This window comes from Grampus griseus, assembly GCF_964374135.1.
Source record: "Grampus griseus genome assembly, chromosome: 5".
NCBI lineage: Eukaryota > Metazoa > Chordata > Mammalia > Artiodactyla > Delphinidae > Grampus > Grampus griseus.
This window is the reverse complement of record NC_138998.1, coordinates 10,799,628-10,820,005: the sequence shown is the minus strand read 5'-3', so window position 1 is coordinate 10,820,005 and position 20,378 is coordinate 10,799,628. Positions and strand designations below refer to the sequence as shown.

The window sequence follows — 20,378 nt, the reverse complement described above, 5'->3', positions numbered from 1 at the left end:
CAGGGCAGAGCCGGGACCTGGGGAGCCAAACCAGAAAGGCCGAGGCAAGAGGGCCCAGGAGCAGAGAAGAGGCAGAGGTGGAGAAGGGGAGGGGCGAGGGCAGGAGCCCCTGGGGGGCTGGAGCCAGCCCCTCCCCGCCCAGCACCCCTCAGGCCCAATTCCCCATCAACGAGTTTCATCCAACCAGGGAGCCTGGTGAAGACAGCTGCAAAAGGATGGAAACGTGCATGGAAAAGAAAGAAGGGGGAGACAGTACCAGGGCCTCCGAGTTAGAAGCAGCAGAATCGCTACCGGGACCTCTAGCCTAGCTCCCTCCCTCCACCCCCCTTCTTTCCCACCTCAAACCCCAACTTCAGAGGCAGAGGCTTCTTGAGGCGTCTGCCAAGCCCACCTTCTGTGGGGACTGTGCCTCACGCGTAAGCAGAGCCCCGCTGCTGTGCTTCTGACACAAGACCCTCTCCCAGGGGACAAAACGGAGGAAGCCAGAGGGGGGAGAGATGGGGACACAGAAAGAGTTGACCGAGAGGGAAGAGAAAGCAAACGAGAGAAGGGGAGGCAGCAGAGGGGGAATGCAGGCGATGATCCTGCTTCCCGACCCGAATTCTGCAATTACACAGCCACATCATTTATCAACCTTTGGCAAAGGCACCTTTGAGAGTGAGGACTGCAAATAACGATGCTGGGATGCTTGGTGTCCCTACTCAAGGCTCTACAACGCCCTCCCCACCCTTGGGGTTCATGAAGGAAAATCCTGCCTTTTATTTAAGCCGTTTGAGTGGTTTGGAAGAAAGTGTAGGGGATTCCATCCCAGCTCCAGACCCAGGGTCAGGCCCTGTGCAGATCGGCAGCCTTGGTGACAAGGTCAGCCCTGCTTCCTCTTTCCACAGCACCACACCATCTGTCCTGGTTCTGGGCCACCAAGAGCTTCCTTCCACTGAGAGAGGAGAAAAGGAAAGTAAGAAAAGACGGTTGGTCAGCATGGTTTCCTGGGCCCAGTTGGCCTCTTCCGAGGTTATCAAGGGTCTGAGAGCTTTTTTAGGCCTAAGTGGAACCAAGTTACTCCCAGGCAGAAAGGCTGTGCTCTAGAATTCTGATTTGACTAGAGGGATGTTTCCAAACAAGCAGGTGAGGACCCCCTCCCATCTCCCAGAGCACAAGCAGCCCCCGCAGCTGTCCCCACACTGGACCACCCAGCTTCGTGCAACATCAAGATTCCACAGCCATTTGGAGGCCGAGTTAAGGCAGTTGGTAGGTCTGGGAATAAGGAAAAAGCTCTTTTTTCAACTTCTTTAGTTTGAAATAATTTCAGACTTGGAAAAAATGAGGGTAAGATGCAGACTTGATGTCCCTTTACCCTGAAGTATTTCAGTGTGTATTTCCTAAAGATGAGGACATTCTCTCACAGAACCAGAGTACGATGATCAAAATCAGAAAATTAACATTGATACGATGCCATTAATCCAGTCTATGACTTTGTTCAAATTGCATCAACTGTCCCACCAACGTCTTTTACAGCAAAGGGGAAAAGATATTTTTCCTGGTCCAGGATCCAGTCCAGGACTCAAACGGCATCTACTGTCAATCTCTCTCTAGTCTCCCTACTCTGGAAGCATTCTTCAGTTTTTCATGGCCTTGATAGTTTTCAATAATATGAACCAGTTATTGTGTAGAATGTCTGTCACTGGGAAAGACTCACTTTCAATTCACCTTTTTTGTTGATGTTACGTAGGCAGGAGCCACCAGGATGGAATCTAACCAATTACAAAAAAATACGTTTAAATAGCCTAAGGTCCAAAGCACCACAAAGGAGAAAACCCAACAGCCCTTTAGTCTTCAGGCACAACGGTCAATTGTATGAGGCCCAGGAGGAGGGACAGAAGCTACATAACCACCCTACACACACACACACACACACACTCAGTCAGACACACATACACAGAAAGACACAGGCACACTCATGCACACAGACACCCTCTCTCACACACACAGTGACACACACATACACAGCAGAGCTGAGAAGGCTGAAAGGACCCGCTGCTTTTTTCACTCAGAGCCAAACGCATGTGTTTTTTGGGGGGTTTTTTTTCGGTACACGGGCCTCTCATTGTTGTGGTCTCTCCCGTTGCGGAGCACAGGCTCCGGATGCGCAGGCTCAGCGGCCATGGCTCACGGGCCCAGCCACTCCGCGGCATTTGGGATCTTCCCGGACCAGGGCACGAACCCGTGACCCCTGCATCGGCAGGCGGACTCTCAACCACTGAGCCACCAGGGAAGCCCCAAACACATGTTTTTAAATCCACAAGATTCTTAGTGTGAGAGGAGGCAGAACTGCTGAAACTGAGGCATTTTATGGAGTTCAACCACAAGTGAACTATCTCCATGTCTGCACCAAAAGGCTTAACATATTTCCTCAATTTTAAGACTCACTTTTTTTCAAACATTTGCTAATATTAGGGGTACTTCCCTGGTGGCCCAGTGGTTAAGAATCCGCCTGCCATTGCAGGGGATATGGGTTCGATCCCTGGTCCAGGAAGATCCCACATGCTGTGGAGCAACTAAGCCCATGCACCACAACTACTGAAGCCCGCGTACCCTAGAACCGCAACTGCTGAGCCCACGCACCGCCAACTACTGAAGCCCACACGCTCCAGGGCCTGTATGCCGCAAATACTGAACCCACGTGCTTCAACTACTGAAGACTGTGGGCCTAGAGCCCGTGCTCTGCAACAAGAAAAGCCACTGCAATGAGAAGCCTGCGCACCGCGACAAAGAGTAGCCCTCGCCTGCCGCAACTAGAGAAAGCCTGCGCGCAGCAGCAAAGACCCAATGCAGCCAAAATAAATAAATAAAATAAAATAGGCCTTCCTATTTTAAAACAATGTGCAAATATTGGATTTTAGACGGATCATACAAATAATGTGAACATTTATCAGGGGTGATGTTTCAGCCACCCATCAAGCAGTTATGCAATACAAGTTCTGTTTTAAATTAACATGAGTGTCAGCATCAGGGCAATGGTGAGTTCACGGCCCGGCCTAGGGAAGCTCGAGGGACCAGGCAGTGAGGCCTCTGTGGAAAGCACGCACCCCCCTCCCAGCACTCCAGGCAAGCTGCTGCCTTGCTCCTCTTGGAGGACCTTCCTCCTGACTGCAGCTCACGGAACAGAACGGAAAGAAAGGAGGACGAAGGATGCAAAGGAAACAAAGTAAAAATCCACTGCCATTGGTTTAAGAGACACGGGAGAACCCGGAAGTGGCTAAAAACAGGAAAAGTGGCTGCTTCTAGCAGAACTGGGGGTGGGAAGGAATGAGGCAGAGGACTTTCATTTTCTCAGGGGCTTTTCTTCAACTATGTGCAAGTATTGCTTCAATAAATATCAGACTTTAATTTGGCTGCAGCACAGATTGACCAATGTTTTGTATTTCCCCATGATCAAGACTGAGGGGGACTCAGCTCATTCAGCATGTGGCTAGATTCAAATCAAAATCTCAATCATTCCAGTAAACTGGTGCAGCCACTATGGAAAACAGTATGAAGGTTCCTCAAAAAACTGAAAATAGGGACTTCGCTGGTAGTCCAATGGTTAAGACTCCGCACTCCCAATGCAGGGTGCCTGGGTTCGATCCCTGGTCAGGGAACTAGATCCCGCATGCCACAACTAAAGATCCCACATGCTGCAGCTAAAAGAGCCTGCATGCCGCAACTAAGGAGCCCACATGCTGCAACTAAAGATCCCGCATGCCGCAACTAAACATCCTGCATGCCACAACTAAAAAAGTTCCCGCGTGCCGCAACTAAAGATTCTGCATGTCACAATGAAGATCCTGCACGCAGCAACAAAGATCCCGCATGCCGCAACTAAGACCCAGCGTAGCCAAATAAATAATTTCTTTCTTTTAACTGAAAATAGAGCTGCCATATGATCCAACAATCCCACTCCTGGGCATATATCTTGACAAAACTGTAATTCAAAAAGGTACATGCACCCCAATGTTCACAGCAGCACTATTCACAATAGCCAAAACATGGAAACAACCTAAACGCCCATTGACAGATGAATGGATAAAGAAGACATGGTACATATACACAATGGAATACTACTCAGCCATAAAAAAGAATGAAATAATGCCATTTGTAGCAACATGGATGGACGTAGAGATTATCATACTAAGTGAAGAAAGTCAGACAGAGAAAGACAAATACCGTATGGTATCACTTACATGTGGAATCTAAAATATGACACAAATGAACTTATCTACAAAAGTTTGTGAGGACTCACAAACATAGAGAACAGACTTGTGGTTGCCAAGGGGGTTGGGGGAGGGATGGATTGGAAGTGTGGGATTAGCAGATGCAAACTATTATATAGAGAATAGATAAACAACAAGGTCCTACTGTATAGCACAGAGAACTATATTCAATATCCTGTGATAAACCATAATCGAAAATAATATGAAAAAAATGCATATATATGTATAACTGAATCACTTTGCTATACAGCTGAAATTAACACAACACTGTAAATCAACCATACTTCAATAAAATAATTTTTTTTAAAAATCTCGGTCATTCAATATCAGGGCTGGAAAAGCCACTGCCCATCATTTAGCTCAGAGGCTGCCATTTCACAAAGGAGGAAACTGAAGCCTCTCCCAAGGATGTGTATTTGGCGAGCGTCAGGGCAAAGACTGAAAACTTGTTCTAGATCAGCATTCTTTCATCTCACCAGCCTCAGTGAGGACCTGTGAAGCAGAGCCTCCACACCCACAAACACACATATTAAAAACTACTTCAGGGGGCTTCCCTGGTGGCGCAGTGGTTGAGAGTCCGCCTGCCGATGCAGGGGACACGGGTTCGTGCCTCAATCCGGGAAGATCCCACATGCCGCGGAGCAGCTGGGCCCGTGAGCCATGGCCGCTAAGCCTGCGCGTCCGGAGCCTGTGCTCCGCAACGGGAGAGGCCACAACAGTGAGAGGCCCGCGTACCACAAAAAAAAAAAAAAAAACTACTTCAGGGCATGGGCTCCAGCCTCAGACTCCTGGATTCAAATCTTGGGTCCTCATCCCATTGGCCATGTGACCCGTGAGAACTGGTTCAATCTCCATGTCTCATCAATGTCCTCAAGACATTGTGTTAGTTTTGAGAACTAACAGGATAAACTATACAAACCACTTAGCACAGTGCTTGGAATAACAATAAGCTTTTGATAAATAATCGTGACTTTTACGCAGGTGTTGTTATTCAATAAATAGCAATGGTTAGAAAGGGAAGGGCCGAAGCTGGCTGAACGTATTATATGCTAGGTACTGTGCCAGGCACTTTACAATCATGACCTTATTTAATCCTTAACAACCCTGCAAGATAGGTATTGCTCTTCCCACTTTAGAGAGCAGGAAATGAAAAACCCAGAAAAGCTAAAAACCTTGCCAAGACTGCACAGCTTATGAAGAGGCAGAGGGAGAATTCAAACCTAGCTCTCCTGAACTCCCAAGCCCATGCTTTTCCTCTATTAGCTCCAAAACAAGTTTTCCTATGCTTTTTTGATCCCAGGGTTCACAGCATCAAAGTACGATTTGCTTGAACAAGTTCCAACTTGGGGAGTGGATCCAATTTCCAGCAAATGCATGCAATACCAGGATCCTATTTCTGCAGTGGGGACGCTAGCAAAACCCGTGGCAGGGAAAGAAAGCAGCGCTCAAGAGCTATCCAAGGAGCTTAAGAACCTTCCCCCTGAATTTATAAAGTGTCTGTCTAGCTACTGTACTTTGGGGACTCTAGGCTCCACTAATTTTCTGTAATAGGCATTGAAGCCATGGCATAATATTCTCTCAGACAACATTTTTAAGAAACAGGCAAAGCAAAGAATTCCCTATCGCAAGACCCACAGCACTGCTCAAAACTGCTCCCTCTTGCTTTAATTGTAGCTGGTTGGTTTAAGGGTTATTGACAGAACGAATCAAAGTCCTTGCTCTGCTGGATGGTTAACTATTAACGCAGTTCGGCAAGGCACTGTGAAATGTGGCTGTTCGTGAAGCCAACGGACATCCTGCGGGCCTCAGAACGAGTCACTGTCTCTGTATCACCACCAGGAGTGTGGCCATTCTAAAACAGGGCTCGAAATGCTTTAGGACTGCTCCCATCAAGAGATGGCGTCTGGGCCATCTCCTCTTGAACCTGGGCAGGTTCATGGCTGCTTGGACCAGCAGGATACGACAGAAGTGCTGCTATGGGACTTCCAAAGCTGTGATGCTCCCACCTGGTCATCTTGGGATGCCCACTGTGGGAAGCCAGGCACCATGAGGAGGTCAGAGTACCTGGGACCGCCGTGCTGGGACGGTCGCCTGTAAACACTGACCACTGACCAGCTGAGCCCCCAGCCAAGAGCCAGTATCCACGGCCAGACACAGGAGTGGGCCTCCTCGGACATCCAGTCCTGCGGGGCGTTTGGATGAGCACCCCACCCCACCCCCAACCGACATCTGCCTGCAACTGCTCAAGACTCCTCTGGCGAGAACCACCCTGCAGAGCCCTCTCCAAATTCCCGACCCAACAAATCATGGGCAAAATAAAGCATTTGATTTGGGGTAAAGTAGTTTGGGGGGGTAATTCATTAGGTAGAAATAGGAACCAGAACCATAAGGAAGGACATCTTCGTTTCATCTCTTCTTCCAAAAAAGCTGGGACTCCCCTGGTGGCACAACGGTTAAGAATCCGCCTGCCAATGCAGGGGACACGGGTTCGATCCCTGGTCTGGGAAGATCCCACATGCCGCGGAACAACTAAGCCCGTGTGCCACAACTACAGAACCTGTGCTCTAGAGCTCGCGAGCCACAACTACTGATCCCGCGTGCCACAACTACTGAAGCCCGTGCACTCTAGGGCCTGTGTGCTGCAACTACTGAGCCTGCGTGCTGCAACTACTGAGCCCTGTGCTGCAACTACTGAGGCCACGTGCTGCAACTACTGAAGCCTGCACACCTAGAGCCCACGCTCTGCAACAAGAGAAGCCACCGCAATGAGAAGCCTGCTCACTGCAACAAAGAGTAGCCCCTGCTCACCGCAAGTAGAGAAAGGTTACGTGCAGCAATGAAGACCCAACGCAGCCAAAATTTTTTTTTTTTTAAAGCCAAAAACCAGGGAAGAAAACATCAAATCTGCAGGTTTCATATCTTATCAGAATGAAGCTGAAGCCTTTTGCGTGTTGGCAACAAAAGGGTCAGGTGGACGAACATACCCGAACCCTGTTCATCATGCTTCGGGTGAGTCTGATGCCACAGAGTATGCGTTTACATTAAGTGGGTTTGGCTGCAGTGAGAATAAACAGCGGATGTTCCTGTCATTGTCTCCCTGCTGGCAGTTTCTTTCTGTCAGAGCAAACATTAATATCTCTTGGATAATCCAGCAAAACACAGCAAAGGAAAAAAGTCAGGCAAAAATAGAACGAAATTGTTTTCCATCTTCCTTTAAGGAAATGAAAGAGGCTGATTCTCTGAGCTCTCTAAGAGTGCCTTTGCAAATTTGCAAATTATCGTGAGACTCTTGGTTAAGATGTGTTGCATAAAAGGGATACAGTCTCTACTGTTAGAAGCATCTATGTGGTGATAGGCAGATTAAGTAACTCTCGGAAAGGAGGGCTGGTCGAAGATACCCGGGATGCTGCCAAAGGATGAGGTTCAATAGATGTTTAATTCATCCAGCCGACACACACACAAATACACCGCTATGTTCAAAGTTCCTACCATAAACGCTCAGAAGGAAAAATAACAGCTCAATATTAAAAGGCTGCAGCCCACAGGGACCACAGCTCTCTGCCAACAGGGGTATCTGAAGATTCTATCAACCGTGGGGACAACAATGGATCCGCCAACCCTCAGAGCCTGTCTTCTTTTGAGGTGGGGACACCTCTAGACACCCTGAAGTCAGAGGGAAGGTATCCCGGATAAACGTGGGGACACAGTCACGTCACTCTACTACAACAGCAATGGCCCGTGTTCCCACAATGATGCCAGCTAAGGGGCCAGGAAAGTTTACATACTACCTCACTGGTCTTTATAGTTTAAAGAAAGACACATCTGATATTTTTAAAGCAGTAGACTCCATTTCAATATTGACAGCTATTTCTATATTCTAGCCAACAGCCCACACTAATAATCATTTTGCCTAAGTGACTACAGTGAATGACGCCCACTTATATGTGCCCACAAGTCTTTATCCATGTAGAAAGGATGCTACTACTCAAATCCATATAGTAACTAAGTTTGAATATCTAAATATTCTTAATATTTGGAATGTTTTCCACTGCTCTATCTTGGTGATTGTTTTGGATTTTCATAAATGAGGGTTTCTTGGCTGCAGACAATTCTAAAATGCCTTTAAGTCACTTTTCATCCCTCTGTGAATTACCACATGAGAGTTTAACAATACAGTAATTCACCAAGCAAACCCACCAACGTCTGCGTTTATCTACAATTAGGGCAGGGATTACCAATCTGAAAGTTTTTTCCCACCAGCCCTCATCATTCCTAAAATTCCTTCCGAAGGCATTCGTCTCTTTGACTCATAAAGACATCTTTTTATAATAGTGCTTTGTTCTCCACCCTCACGCCCTGCCTATGAAAATGATAAAATATGGTCATTGCAAATAATTCAGAAAACATCAAGAAATGAAAAATTAAAATCACCAGCATTCTTAGCGACCAGCAGTAACCACTAGTAACATCTGAGGGTATGTACTTCTCAGACTCTGTGGTAATGCATCCCTCCACCCCATCACCAACCAACAAGAATCAACACTTCTGCAGAATACAACAAAAATAAACTAGAAAAGTGAAAAGCCACGTGGATGTCACAGCCATGTCAAACTGCTAAAGAGAAGAATTTCTAAAGTCTTACTCTCAATTTCTGTATGTACTTCACCTTAATTGGTAACAAGCAGTGGCCTGTGGACCACACTATGAATATCTCTGTTCTAGACATTTTTTCTGTTAAATGTACATGTTCTTTTACTGTATGTATATATGCTTTTACATATACTCTACACATAGCTTTATATGTTTTCCCCCACTAGATTTTATTTCCACTAAATAGATCATGGCCATGGGTCCACAACCACACATGTCATCCTATTTTAATGCAAAACACTCTTCAAACCCTGGCATCTCCAAGCAGGGCAGAATCTTATACCTCCATGAGCTAAGACCTCCGGGAGTGAGGGCTTAGGGGAGCGGAAGGAGGTCACAGGTTGTGCTTTAGCAGCGCTGCCATTGTGCCCAGGGTTGGCCCTGCCTAAGGAAAGCCCAGGGACCAGTGCATTTCCAGAGCAGGCACTAGGGAAAAGGGACCTGCCGGTTTTGCAGGACACTGTGTATGGCAACGCCAAGAGCCACGAGTCCACAAGGTGTTTGGTTCTAACCACAAACTCTAGCCGTTCATTCCGACATTCATCGTACCCCTGTGTGCAGGCACTGCATGAGATACTAGGGCACAAAGATGGGGAGGCCAAGCCCCTCCCTCCAGGGAGTCCAGCGGGGGAGCCAAATACACAGATGACCAGAACACAGCCTAATGGATATGCGCGAAGCTGCTAGTGCCGGTGAGGACAGACTCCTGGGCACCGCCGCCCCATCCCCCACCCCCGGAGATTCTGAGTCATCAGGTCTGGGTGGGGCCCAAGACTCTGCAATTCCAGCTTGGTCCTGCGATGCAAAGACCACACGTTGATGGCACTGCTCTAGGGCACTGGTTCACCACCAGGGGCAACTTTGCCCCCCTCCCCTGGGACACTTGCAAGTCTGGAGACATGCTTGTCTGTCACAACTGAGGTGTGGGGGTGGGGTTGACTGGCCTTTAGTGAGTCGATGCTGCTAACCCTCCTACAGTGGGCAAGACAGCCCCCCACAACAAAGAACGTCCATAGACGATGTCAACAGCGCAGTTGGGCAACTCCTCGAGAGCAAGACACTTGAACTCCAGGCCTCAGTTTTGTTATCAGCAAAATGGGGATGATAGTATCTATCACAGAAAGTCGTGCTGAGCATTCAGTGACTTTACGCAAAGTGCTTAGAACAGGGTCTGGTACATGGTAGGCATTTATTATTATTATTGTTATTATTATTAACTATCATTATTATTGAAGAGCAGACAAAAACAAGCAGAAAAGACATTCCAGGATGGACACAAGTCCTTCCTGCAAGTACCCACCATGCTGCGGCCCTCACCTGCCCTGCTCCAGTAACAGCAGCAATGATGTTTATTCATGGCCTACTACGCACCAGCAGTGGAATAAGGAAACTGAGGCCCAGAGACATTAAGTAACTTGCCCAAGGTCACACAGTCACGAAGGGGCAACCTGTTGACATTCATCCAACTCAAACATCTACTGAGCACCCATTATGTGCCGGGCAAATCCCAAGAGAAGACAGCCTAACACAGCAGGGCTCATGCAGGGAAACAATTGATTTCCACACCCCGCAGACCAGCCACAGAGCAAAGCCCTCTTGCTCCAGAGACTGCAGAGTCCACCCTGCTGTAATCCTAGCCTTACGAGCCCTCTCTCTGGCCCCTTGCCCAGAGCCGGTCTCTGACAAAGAGACGTCATGGCGGGGCCTGGGGGGAAGAGGGCAGAGCTGCGGTGGGCCTGGCTCCAATGCACATCTCGATGGAACTTGCTCTGCATCCAGCAGTCCCCGGCGCCCGCTGCCAGCCCCGCACGCAGGCAGCCTCTCCCTCACCCAGGCTGTGCCGCTAGCAAAGCCCTCCCTCACACAGTGTCTCCTCCTGTCCCCCAGGCCACCCAGGAAGAATAACGACACCAGTTCACAGACGAGGGGGCTCGGGCTCCAAAGGGGCAAGTGCCCCCCAAAAGTCAGCAGAGCTCGGGTTCTAACCACGTCACCTGATGCCAAGACGTCCCTCCACCTACCCCTTCCCCATGACTTTGGGTTTTTTCCCCCTTGATTCTAAAGTAATACAATTCAGTGCAAATAATTCAGAAAATATAGAAAAGTATCAAGAGAATACGTCTTACTCAACTCTCACCAGATATAACTGGCATGTAATCCTTTCCTGATATTTTTATGCATATAAACATATTTTTTAGAATAGCATCATGAGTCTAAATCATGACTCCAAGCTTTTGGAACCTGTTTTCCATTCAGATGCCTTTCTAGGTTAATAACAAGCTGTGTCATCATCTAAAAGCCTGGATTCTCTTAGCTATCGCCTAGGCTTGGTATTCATTTATTTCCTCAACCCCCTACTGACAGTCATGCAGACTCACAATTTTTCCAACATTTTTAAACAATGCTGCAGTGAGCACTGTTGGACCTGCATCCTTGCCCAGTTAACCCCTTAAAATAAATTCTTACAAGTGCAACTGCTGGGTCAAAAGTCACTGTCCCCCAACATCCCAGCAGCAGTGTGGGGACCACTACCCAAGCAGGAAGCCCTAAGGCCTACTATTCCAATGGCCAAACTTCAGGTCAGAGCTGTGGGGACAGAAGTAGCCCCAGCTCGGGGGCCCAGGAGGCCCAGTAAAGACCTCAAGTGTGTTGATCTTTACAACCAGCCAATGAACAAAGGGTCCCATCAGCAATGCTCCCCGTCCCTAGCACTGCACAGGCTGCAAGGGATGTCTGCACTGGTCCCCTCCACTTGCTGGCTGCTAATCCTCCCAAATAACTAGGGTCCCCAGGCCTCGACTCCAACGCCCCCTGTTGCAGCAAAGCGTCCCCCGGCTCCCAAGACCCTGCCCGGGTCCCTCGCTCTGTGTCCAAGGCCTGAATCCAGGACCCCCTCCCCACCCCCACCCCCGCGAGGTGAGAACCCCACACAGGACTCAGCCCGCAGGGGGCCCTCAGTGCCGGTTCCATGAACGCCTCCAGGCCTCTGTTTCCTCAAACTAGATCTAACCTGGCTACAAAAGAGATCCCAGCCTCAGTCACGCACAACACACACACACACACACACACACGTGTCTTCAAGGGGAAAGTGCTAAGATGTGATGGCACTGTCCTCTCAGAAAAGAATCTCTCTCTTCCCGTGACTTGTGTGAAAAATTCATTACGAGAGAGTCCAGGCTGCTCCCAATTCCCCCCTGACCCTGGGTTTCCAAGCTCAGGACAGTCTTCTTTCTTTCTTTTTTTTTTTTTTTTTTAAAGAGAAAATGTTTGCTGGTTTCTGGCAGGGACAAAGGCAGATTCTGGGTGCAGGCCTTATGCGAGTCTGAGGAACACAGATGTCCAGAATCAAATGCTTTGCAAACTGCCCTCGCCCAAGCACCGAGGGGAAGCACACGGCCATTTACAATCAACCGCCTTTGCCTCCCCAGGTAAGGACAGGCTGGAAAAGTCAGCTTGTGATTACTCAGAGCCAGAAAAGCTGTCTGTGGGCAGCTAGGCCTGGCTGTGTCCTTCCCCCTCCTCCTGGACCATCTCACACCCTAGAACAGCCCGCCTTCAGAGGAAGCAGGGGGAATACAAAAACACTACACATCATAGTAAAAAATAAATAACTGGCACGGACTATTACAAATCTTGATTAAAATGATTTAGAAATTGTGCTGCCTCTTGTTTTAACAAACATTTGAGAAGAGATCGCTCTATTGGGTACGCATTCTAAAAGTGCATCAGTACATTTACCTGGACTGCCTCACCTGGCAGGGCTGCTGCGCACTGAATGACCTGTTTATCTCTCTCCATTCATCGCTCTCCCCACCCCCAGCGCACTGGCCCCCCTGGCTGGTCCTGAGCCGGACCAGGCCCCTCTCTCTCTCACCTTAGCACTGGCTGTTCCCGCTGCTGGAACGCCCTTCCCGCACAAGGCCCCGAGGCTCGCTCCCTCCAGATGGGCTTTCACGGAAGCAAATAGTAGGTGCTCAAGAAATACTCCATGAGTTAATAATTAAAGCTAACTAACCAATGCGCCTGTGAGAAAATATATGTGCTTTCTTAACTTGAAACATCAGACTTATATCCAAGAGCCTCTCTGGTTAAAAGGTTACTCCCTTCAACAGCTTGAAAAGGCTGGCTCTCTCAACACAAATCAGAGTGTCAAGGGGATACCATGCTGTCCAGACAAGGTCAGAGGCAAACCATGGTCATGGGAAGGAGCAGGTGTCTGCCTGACAACAGGCCAGCCATCAGACACCTTTGGTCATCTCCCATTTAAACTACCGAGAAACAGAATGGGATCCAAGGGCGAATCCCAGCTGACACCTCAGCTGCGGCTGCCCAGAGGCAAATGCGCCACAAACTGGTCACCAATTCGTTGTTTTTTCAATTTTTTTATACAATTTGGAAAGGTTACTTTCCATTTACAGTTATTACCAAATATTGGTTATTTTCCCCGTGTTGTACAATACATCCTTGAGCCTCTCTTACACCCAATACTTCATACTGGTAACCACTAGTTTGTTCTCTATATCTGTGAGTCGTTTCTTTTATGTTATATTCACTAGTTGATTGTATTTTTTTAGATTCCACATATAAGCACTATTATACAGTGTTTGTCTGCCTTATTTCACTTAGCATAATGTCCTTCAAGTCTATCCATGTTGCTGTAAATGGCATTATTTCATTTTTTATGGCTGAGTAATATTCCACTGTATATATGTACCACATCTTCTTTATCCATTCATCTATCAATGAACACTTAGGTTGCTTCCCTATCTTGGATATTGTAAATAGTGCTATGAACATTGGGGTCACCAATCTGCTTTAATCACTCAAAGTCAGGAGGGGTGTTGGGCCCTGTGGACCAAAATCAAAAAGGAAAGGAAAGGAAATGCAGACAGCAAAAGACCCTCCCCTAGTGGCTACGAATTATATACAGTCAGTCCTCATTATTTGTGGATCCCAAATCTGTGAATCTGCCTACTCACTAAAACTGATTCCAAAATCAATACTGTGCTGCTCCACAATCATCTGTGGACCCGCACAGAGTGGCAAGAAACTCCAGTAGCCTGACGTGCCTGCTTCCAGGGAGGATGAACAGACGCCCTCCACTCTGGTCCAGCTCTCATGCTGTAAACAAACATCCTTTACACAGTCCATTTAGTGCCAGGCTTTCTGCACTGCTGTGCTTTGTGTTGGTGATTTGGCTGTTTAAAACAGCCCCCAAGCCTAGCGCTGAAGTGCTGGCTAGTGTCCTGAGCCCAGGAAAGCTGTGGTGAGCATTATGGAGAAAACATGTGTTAAATGAGCTTCGATCAGGCTGAGCCATGGTGCTGAGGGCCAAGTTCAACCAACAAGACACATTAAGTAAGGTGTCTTTAAACAGAAACACACATAACACACGGTTACGTACTGATCAGTGGATGAAGGTGTTGGGACCAGAGGCTCACAGGAGCCTAATGAGGTTTAAGTTCCCGAAAGCCGCTGGTCACAACATCTCCCTTGGGAGCCACGGCTCAGTATCCACTAATTCAAGGTTCACGGCGACCTTAGTGAAAACTACCGCGAATAAGGACAACTGACCATATACTAAGGTGGCTGCTTCCTGACCCGCGTCCTCTGGCATTCCCCCTCCCCGCCCCCCGCCATCATCCCCACTGCTCTCTCCATCTGCCACTCCACACACCGGCTCCCTCGCTCAGCAGGCTTCTGCTCAGGTGTCTTCTGGAGACTCCTCTGTCACATCACTCTCCTACTAGACTCATCACAATCAGTAAGTATTAGCGAACCCTCCACGCCTCACCCCCACCTGAAACGTCAACTCCCGGAGGCAAAGCCTCTGTCTTGTACCCATATCTGCCTGTATCCGCAGGGGCCACAGTGCCCAACACAAGGTGGGTGGCCAGTGCTTGCCTGAAGGGACACAGCCCACCACACACACGGCCACAAGGTCCCTGGCAGGTTCTGGGAGCATGACAAGCGTCCAGAGAGCCTGCACGGAGGCTGAAACCCCACAGATTAGATGCCCACTATGGCCCAGGGCCACGTGCACCTCCTGTGCACTTGAAACGCGGCTGGTCCAAAGTGAGATGTGCTCTAGGTGTAACAGATGCACAAGATTTCCAAGACTTGGTACAAAAATATATGTAAAACATCTCATTCATGATTGTATTGATTCCATATTGAAATTATTGCATCTTGGACATTCTGGGTTAAAGGAACTAGATTAAAATTAACTTCACCTGTTTCCTGTTGCTTTTGAGCATGGCTGCTAGGAAGTTTTCATGACGTACAGAGCTTGGCACTATAGTTGTCTGAGTCCAGCTGGGTTATAATAATGCCATGGAAAGGGCAGCCAGTGACACAGGCCAGCCCTGACCACCTCTCTAGGCTACTGCCTAACACTCTCCAGAGGCAGGCAGGAAACACCCGTCCCGTGGCTTCCTGTGACCCACAAAGACCTACGTGTGTTCCGACAGAGGGCTCAGAAATCAAGGAGAAAGAGTTAAGAGATGAAACAATTGTGCCCTCAGAAGGGGAGCACCGCCAGAACAGGGGCCAGCATCGAGCAGGCCTACAGGTATGTGTTGAATGAATAAACCAGTACTTTGCAAAAAAAAAAAAAACCATTTCTAAGTTGTTTGTTCATATTTGGGATAGAATAGGAGAGCTGGAGGGGACCTGGAAAATGACCAGGCTCCGCCATGTCGCTGAACTGTGAGGACGCCGTGCTTCCGTGTCCTCCCCGGGAGAAGAGGTGGTCCCTGCCGGTCCCTACCTGCCAGGCCCACGCCGTCCAGTAGAACTTTCTATGGTGATGGGAGTCTTCTCTGATTTGTCCAATACAGTGCCTACTGGGCCCTCGAAACGTGGCTACTGTGACTGAGGAAGTGAAATTTCATCTTATTTAATTGTAATTAATTTAAGTTTAAATTCAAATAGCCACATGTGGCAAAAGGCTGCCATCCTGGACAGCACAGCTCTGGCCTGCTGTGACAGGCAGGAAGGAGATAAAGCTTGTAAAAGCACTTCAGAAATGCCAAATCCTGACAGAAATGGTAGGGGTTTTGTTGTTGGATGTATTACAAACACGAGATTCTGAGAGATTTCAATTGCCCAATGAAGAGACTTGATTCATCGTAAGTGAAAAAAATTTAAACACACAGACTGTACTTCACCTGGGGGAGAAGAGTGTTCATAGATACCTGGAATCAGAACAGAGCAAGAACACTTCACACACAGCTCAGAAAACTAGCTTTAATCCTCTGGGCCACTATACCTCCAGGGCCTGGACATGCAGGCAGAAATCAAGGTTGCCAGGGTGTTGCTGGTAAGATTACATTCCTATCTCCCACCCCCTCACTCTAGGGACCAGCGGTGTCCTGCCCCTTCCGCTGACCTTCCCTGCCATTCCTCCTGCTACAGAAACGGGTCCTCCCACAGCTCTCAGACAGAAGCGGGGGTTGTTCAAATCTGATGGATGGTAAAACCAACCGGTGCTGAAAAGGGATGTGGACTAAGTGGGAGCTGTGAAGAATGCTAATCTGTTTACACTCAGGTTGGAAGATGCTCATGAAATTCAAATCAAGTTCTCGGCTCCCAAGATTCTTCCCAGCAGGAAAGCCCTTCCCAGTCTAAACAGCTTTTCGGTACCATTAAGATCATCATATTCTACGCACCAGCAGACAATAAAGATAAAAGAAGCAGGGGAGTGGAAGGGGGGTGAATGATTAGGGCCGGAAAGTCAAACAAGTCTAAGTCTTTCTGAGGAAACACACAATATTTCTGAGTAAAAGTGTAAGGAGCTGCCCTAAAATATTTAAAAGATTTTGTGAGCTCATTCATTCTTGTCCATTAAAGAGCACAGCTACTTTTCCCCTCAGTTCTTTTAACTTTTCCACAGACACATTAACTTTAGGGCTTAAGCGTGTGTAATGCCCTTGGTTTGGGCCCCTCGGAGCTTCCATGATGAAAACCACGTGAAACTGGATCCACACGTGTTCCACCCACAAGCTGGCCTCAGTGGTGTAATTTATTCTGTCAGGCAGTAGGCTGTTGCTCAACTTCGAGGAGGGAATGCCAGCAACCACCCTCCCCAGCTATTAAAACAAAATGAACCAGCCTGGTGTCAGCGGGACAGACGCCACTTCACTGAGAAAAGAGACCCAGCTTTCCGTACCTCAAGTTCAGTCTCCCGTCTGTTGATATCATCCGTGGATTGATTTAACTTCTCCAGCTCTCCCTGATGAAGAAAAGGGAGAGAAAAAAGATTCAGGGGTTTGTCTTTTGTTGCCAGTATGACTCAGCCCCAGTACCTGCAAATTACTCTGGCACACTTTGTAGGAAGAGGAAGGAGTCAGTGGTAATTCTCAAGGAAAACAGTTGAGCCTTGGCTGGAAGAACAAATGAATGTCAGCATTTCTGAAACCTTTTTCTTGATGGTGGCCTTTTTGAAAATGACTTTAAGGTCCTAGGAATTTGTCTTTTCTTAGAAGGTCAATTATTTATTCCAGGCATGTGCCTTCACGTAAACCCACCTGTTACAAATGGTTTAGAGGCTGAATCAAAACAATGCTTTCTGCTTTAGAGCAAGGATTTTGCAGAAAAGATAATAAAAGAAAACAAAGCCAAGCCTAAAGTATAAACCCAATGAAATAATTTAAATCAAGGGTACAATTCTGGCATTATCTCATCCATGGTTGAGTATTTTTCTGTAGGAATGAAAAGTCTTTTGCAAACTGCTAGTTATTCAACCTACCTGGCTGTTTTACAAAACAAACAACTAAAACTAGCTTTAATCCTGATCCTTTAAATAAACATTCACACACTGACATTTTGTAAAAAAAAAAAAAAGTGCCCAGCGTGAAGTTAACTCCTTTTACTCAGCAAACAAAGGACCTTGTGAACAGAATTCCCCTACCAAGAAAACAAAATTGAGTAGCCCGAACTGATTTTATTTAATAGAATTCCTAATGCAAAGATTTTTCCACCTGATTTTTATCTTGCTAACCTGCCATAACAATTCATTTAAATGCAACAGCTGAGTTAAATGAGCTTTTAATTGATCTGCGGCTGAAAAACCAATTAAGTCTCCAGAAACTGCAGCGCATGCTGAAAAGCAATATTAAAAAAAAAAAATCTTTATGGAAAGGGTAGAAACACGGGTCTTCGAAAGCGATGTGCTGTGCTTTCTGCTTGGAGGGTGAAGAGGTTAAGCTGTCACTCCGAGATCTCGGCTTAGAAATCGTTTTTAATCATCTCCCAGAGAAATGGAGGCACAGGAACCGGGCCAACCCTCTTGCCTTCTCGCGCGTCAGCTATGCGCACCGCTTGTCCCAGATTTCTGTTCACACCCGACCTCATACGGAGGGAAAGCTGGGTTTTAAACCGTTTGAGGCCAAGCGGAGAGCTGAGCCAGTGGTGACAATAAGCCCTTCGGTTTGCTAACAATGAATCAGAGGAGAAGGGAGATGGCTCAGGCCGGGCACCTCTGCCAGCAGGAGGCTCTGACCCCCAGGCACGGGTGGCCGCCCACCTGCAGGCGCCGACGACGCCCACCGCCCCGGGAGCCCGCGCCTAAGCGGCCCGCCCGGCTCCCGGAGCCCGGAGGTTGTGCAAAGCCCGCGGCGCCACGAGCCTGGCCGGGTACCCAGACGCCGGCGTGGCGCCCCCGCCCCCTTTCCTCTTTGTTGCGCAACCGCCCGCAGCGCTGGGCACGCTGCTGCGACCCCCGGATCCTGCCGGGGAATCCCGGCGATAGAGTCAGGCTGCGTCCACGCGGGCACCGCAGCCTCCCAGGAACTGGGGGAAACCGGGTACTCAGACCCTCTCCTCCAGCCCCGGACTTAACGCTGCCACCTCCCCCGGGCGCAGGCACCGGTGGGGGGGTTGGGGGAGGCGGCTGCGAGGCGGGCTCAGTGCAGATGCCGGGGTCCTTGTGCACCCCCGCGCGCCCTACCTGGATCCGGGGGTCCACCTCTTCCTCCTCCTCCAGCCCCGGCTCCATCCCCTCCTCCTCCTCCTCCGAGTCCCGGGCTGGCGGCGGCAGCTCGGCCGGCTCCTCCGGACGGCTCCGCTTCGGCGCCGCGTCCATGCGGGCGGCGGACTTGGGAGCGCGGGGGTGGCGGCCGCAGACTGGGCCGGAGCCGTCTGGCCACCGCCCGGCGAGCTCAGAAGGCGCCGCTCGCCGCCGTGGGTTCCCGGGCCCAGCTCAGGAGGAAGTGGGCGCGGTCGCCCCCTCTCCGCCGCGGCCGTCAGCGCAGCGCCGCCCGCTCCGCCCCCAGCCCGCCGGCTCTGCGCGGCCCCGACTCTAGACCTGGCCGGCCGGCCGGGATAGCCGGGGCTCCGTCACAAAACCTCACTCCCGGAACGCGTGAGGGTGGTGAAATGGGGGAGCCCTCACCCCCTTTTACCATAGCAGCCCGACTAGATCACAATTTACGGAAAGTCGGCCGCCTGGTGTCAGGGTGCTTTTCTCTCCCTCCCTCCTCTGCTAAGGCAATTGACTGCATGCAAGGAAAGTTTGGGGTATTCCCACCATCTGAAGGCACCTTTAGAAGCTTGTACTCCGTGACCCTGGACCAGTCCCAAGACTCACTCAAACCCCCGTGTACACTCAAAGCACTTTTGTCCCCTTGGGTTAACCTGGGGAAATGTGTGTACCTGAAGATTTCCCCAGAAAAGGGAACTGAAACATATGCTCACATAGACACAAAAGAACAAAGAAGGGAGCCAGCTGCAGCTCCTTGCGTGGATTCCTTGCCCAAAGGCTGCGGCCCCCATTGAGCAGAGCTCCATACGCAGGCTCCTGTGCTTTCACAGTTGCAGGATGGTCCTACCTGAAGAGGCAGGAAGCATGGAAAATCCATTGATCAGGGATGTGCGAGAGTGAGCGGGTGCCTGCCAGTACACCCTTCTCAAGGAGATGCGAGTATAACCCCTGTTCATGGGCACACGCCATCCAAGGATTTATGAACTGGTGAGGTTTCCTGCCCACCCTGAACAAGCGGAGAGCCAGAACTTGCCTGGCAAATTCAATATCACAAAAAGCCAAAGAATAAGGGGAATGTTTGTGCTTTTATGAAATGCCCGGGCCACTATGATGTCAGGAGAGCAGAAGGTCAGATGACCTTAGCAAAGCAGGCAAGGACATTGCCACTGGCCATTGCTAATGTCTCCTTCACTACAAAAATGCAGAGCGTACACACTTTCTACACGGAAGCTTGTGGCCTGCGGGCTCTGTGAGTTCGGAGGGCAGACTTGCTTGAGAAAGGAGCTTCTTTCCGAGAGCCTGTCATTAAAGCCAACCTTGGGAAACCTGCTTATGATGGTTTTATCAAAAGCTAATTCGGGGGGGTTACTCCTTGGGCAAGGTTCCACCCTACACACCCTGGCACTGTGGTCCACCATCACAGGAGCTTCCTTGTCTCCTGGAGGTAACACAGGTGTACACCATGGGCTTGGTTCTGAACAGGTCACACCTGTTCA

General features: G+C 49.1%; 1 protein-coding gene across 1 annotated transcript in view; it reads right to left on the bottom strand.

Annotated features, from left to right (window-relative positions):
* The window catches only part of SH3BP5 (SH3 domain binding protein 5), an 80,042-nt gene extending 60,955 nt beyond the window's left edge, over positions 1–19,087 (bottom strand). Inside the window, exons 1-2 of the mRNA XM_082655083.1 lie at positions 18,850–19,087; positions 17,071–17,133 (exon numbers count right to left, since the gene is read on the bottom strand). Coding sequence (XP_082511209.1) covers positions 17,071–17,133; positions 18,850–18,984 — 198 coding nt within the window. The 5' untranslated portion in view covers positions 18,985–19,087. The remainder of the gene's footprint in view (positions 1–17,070; positions 17,134–18,849) is intronic.
* Positions 19,088–20,378: the final 1,291 nt, after the last annotated feature.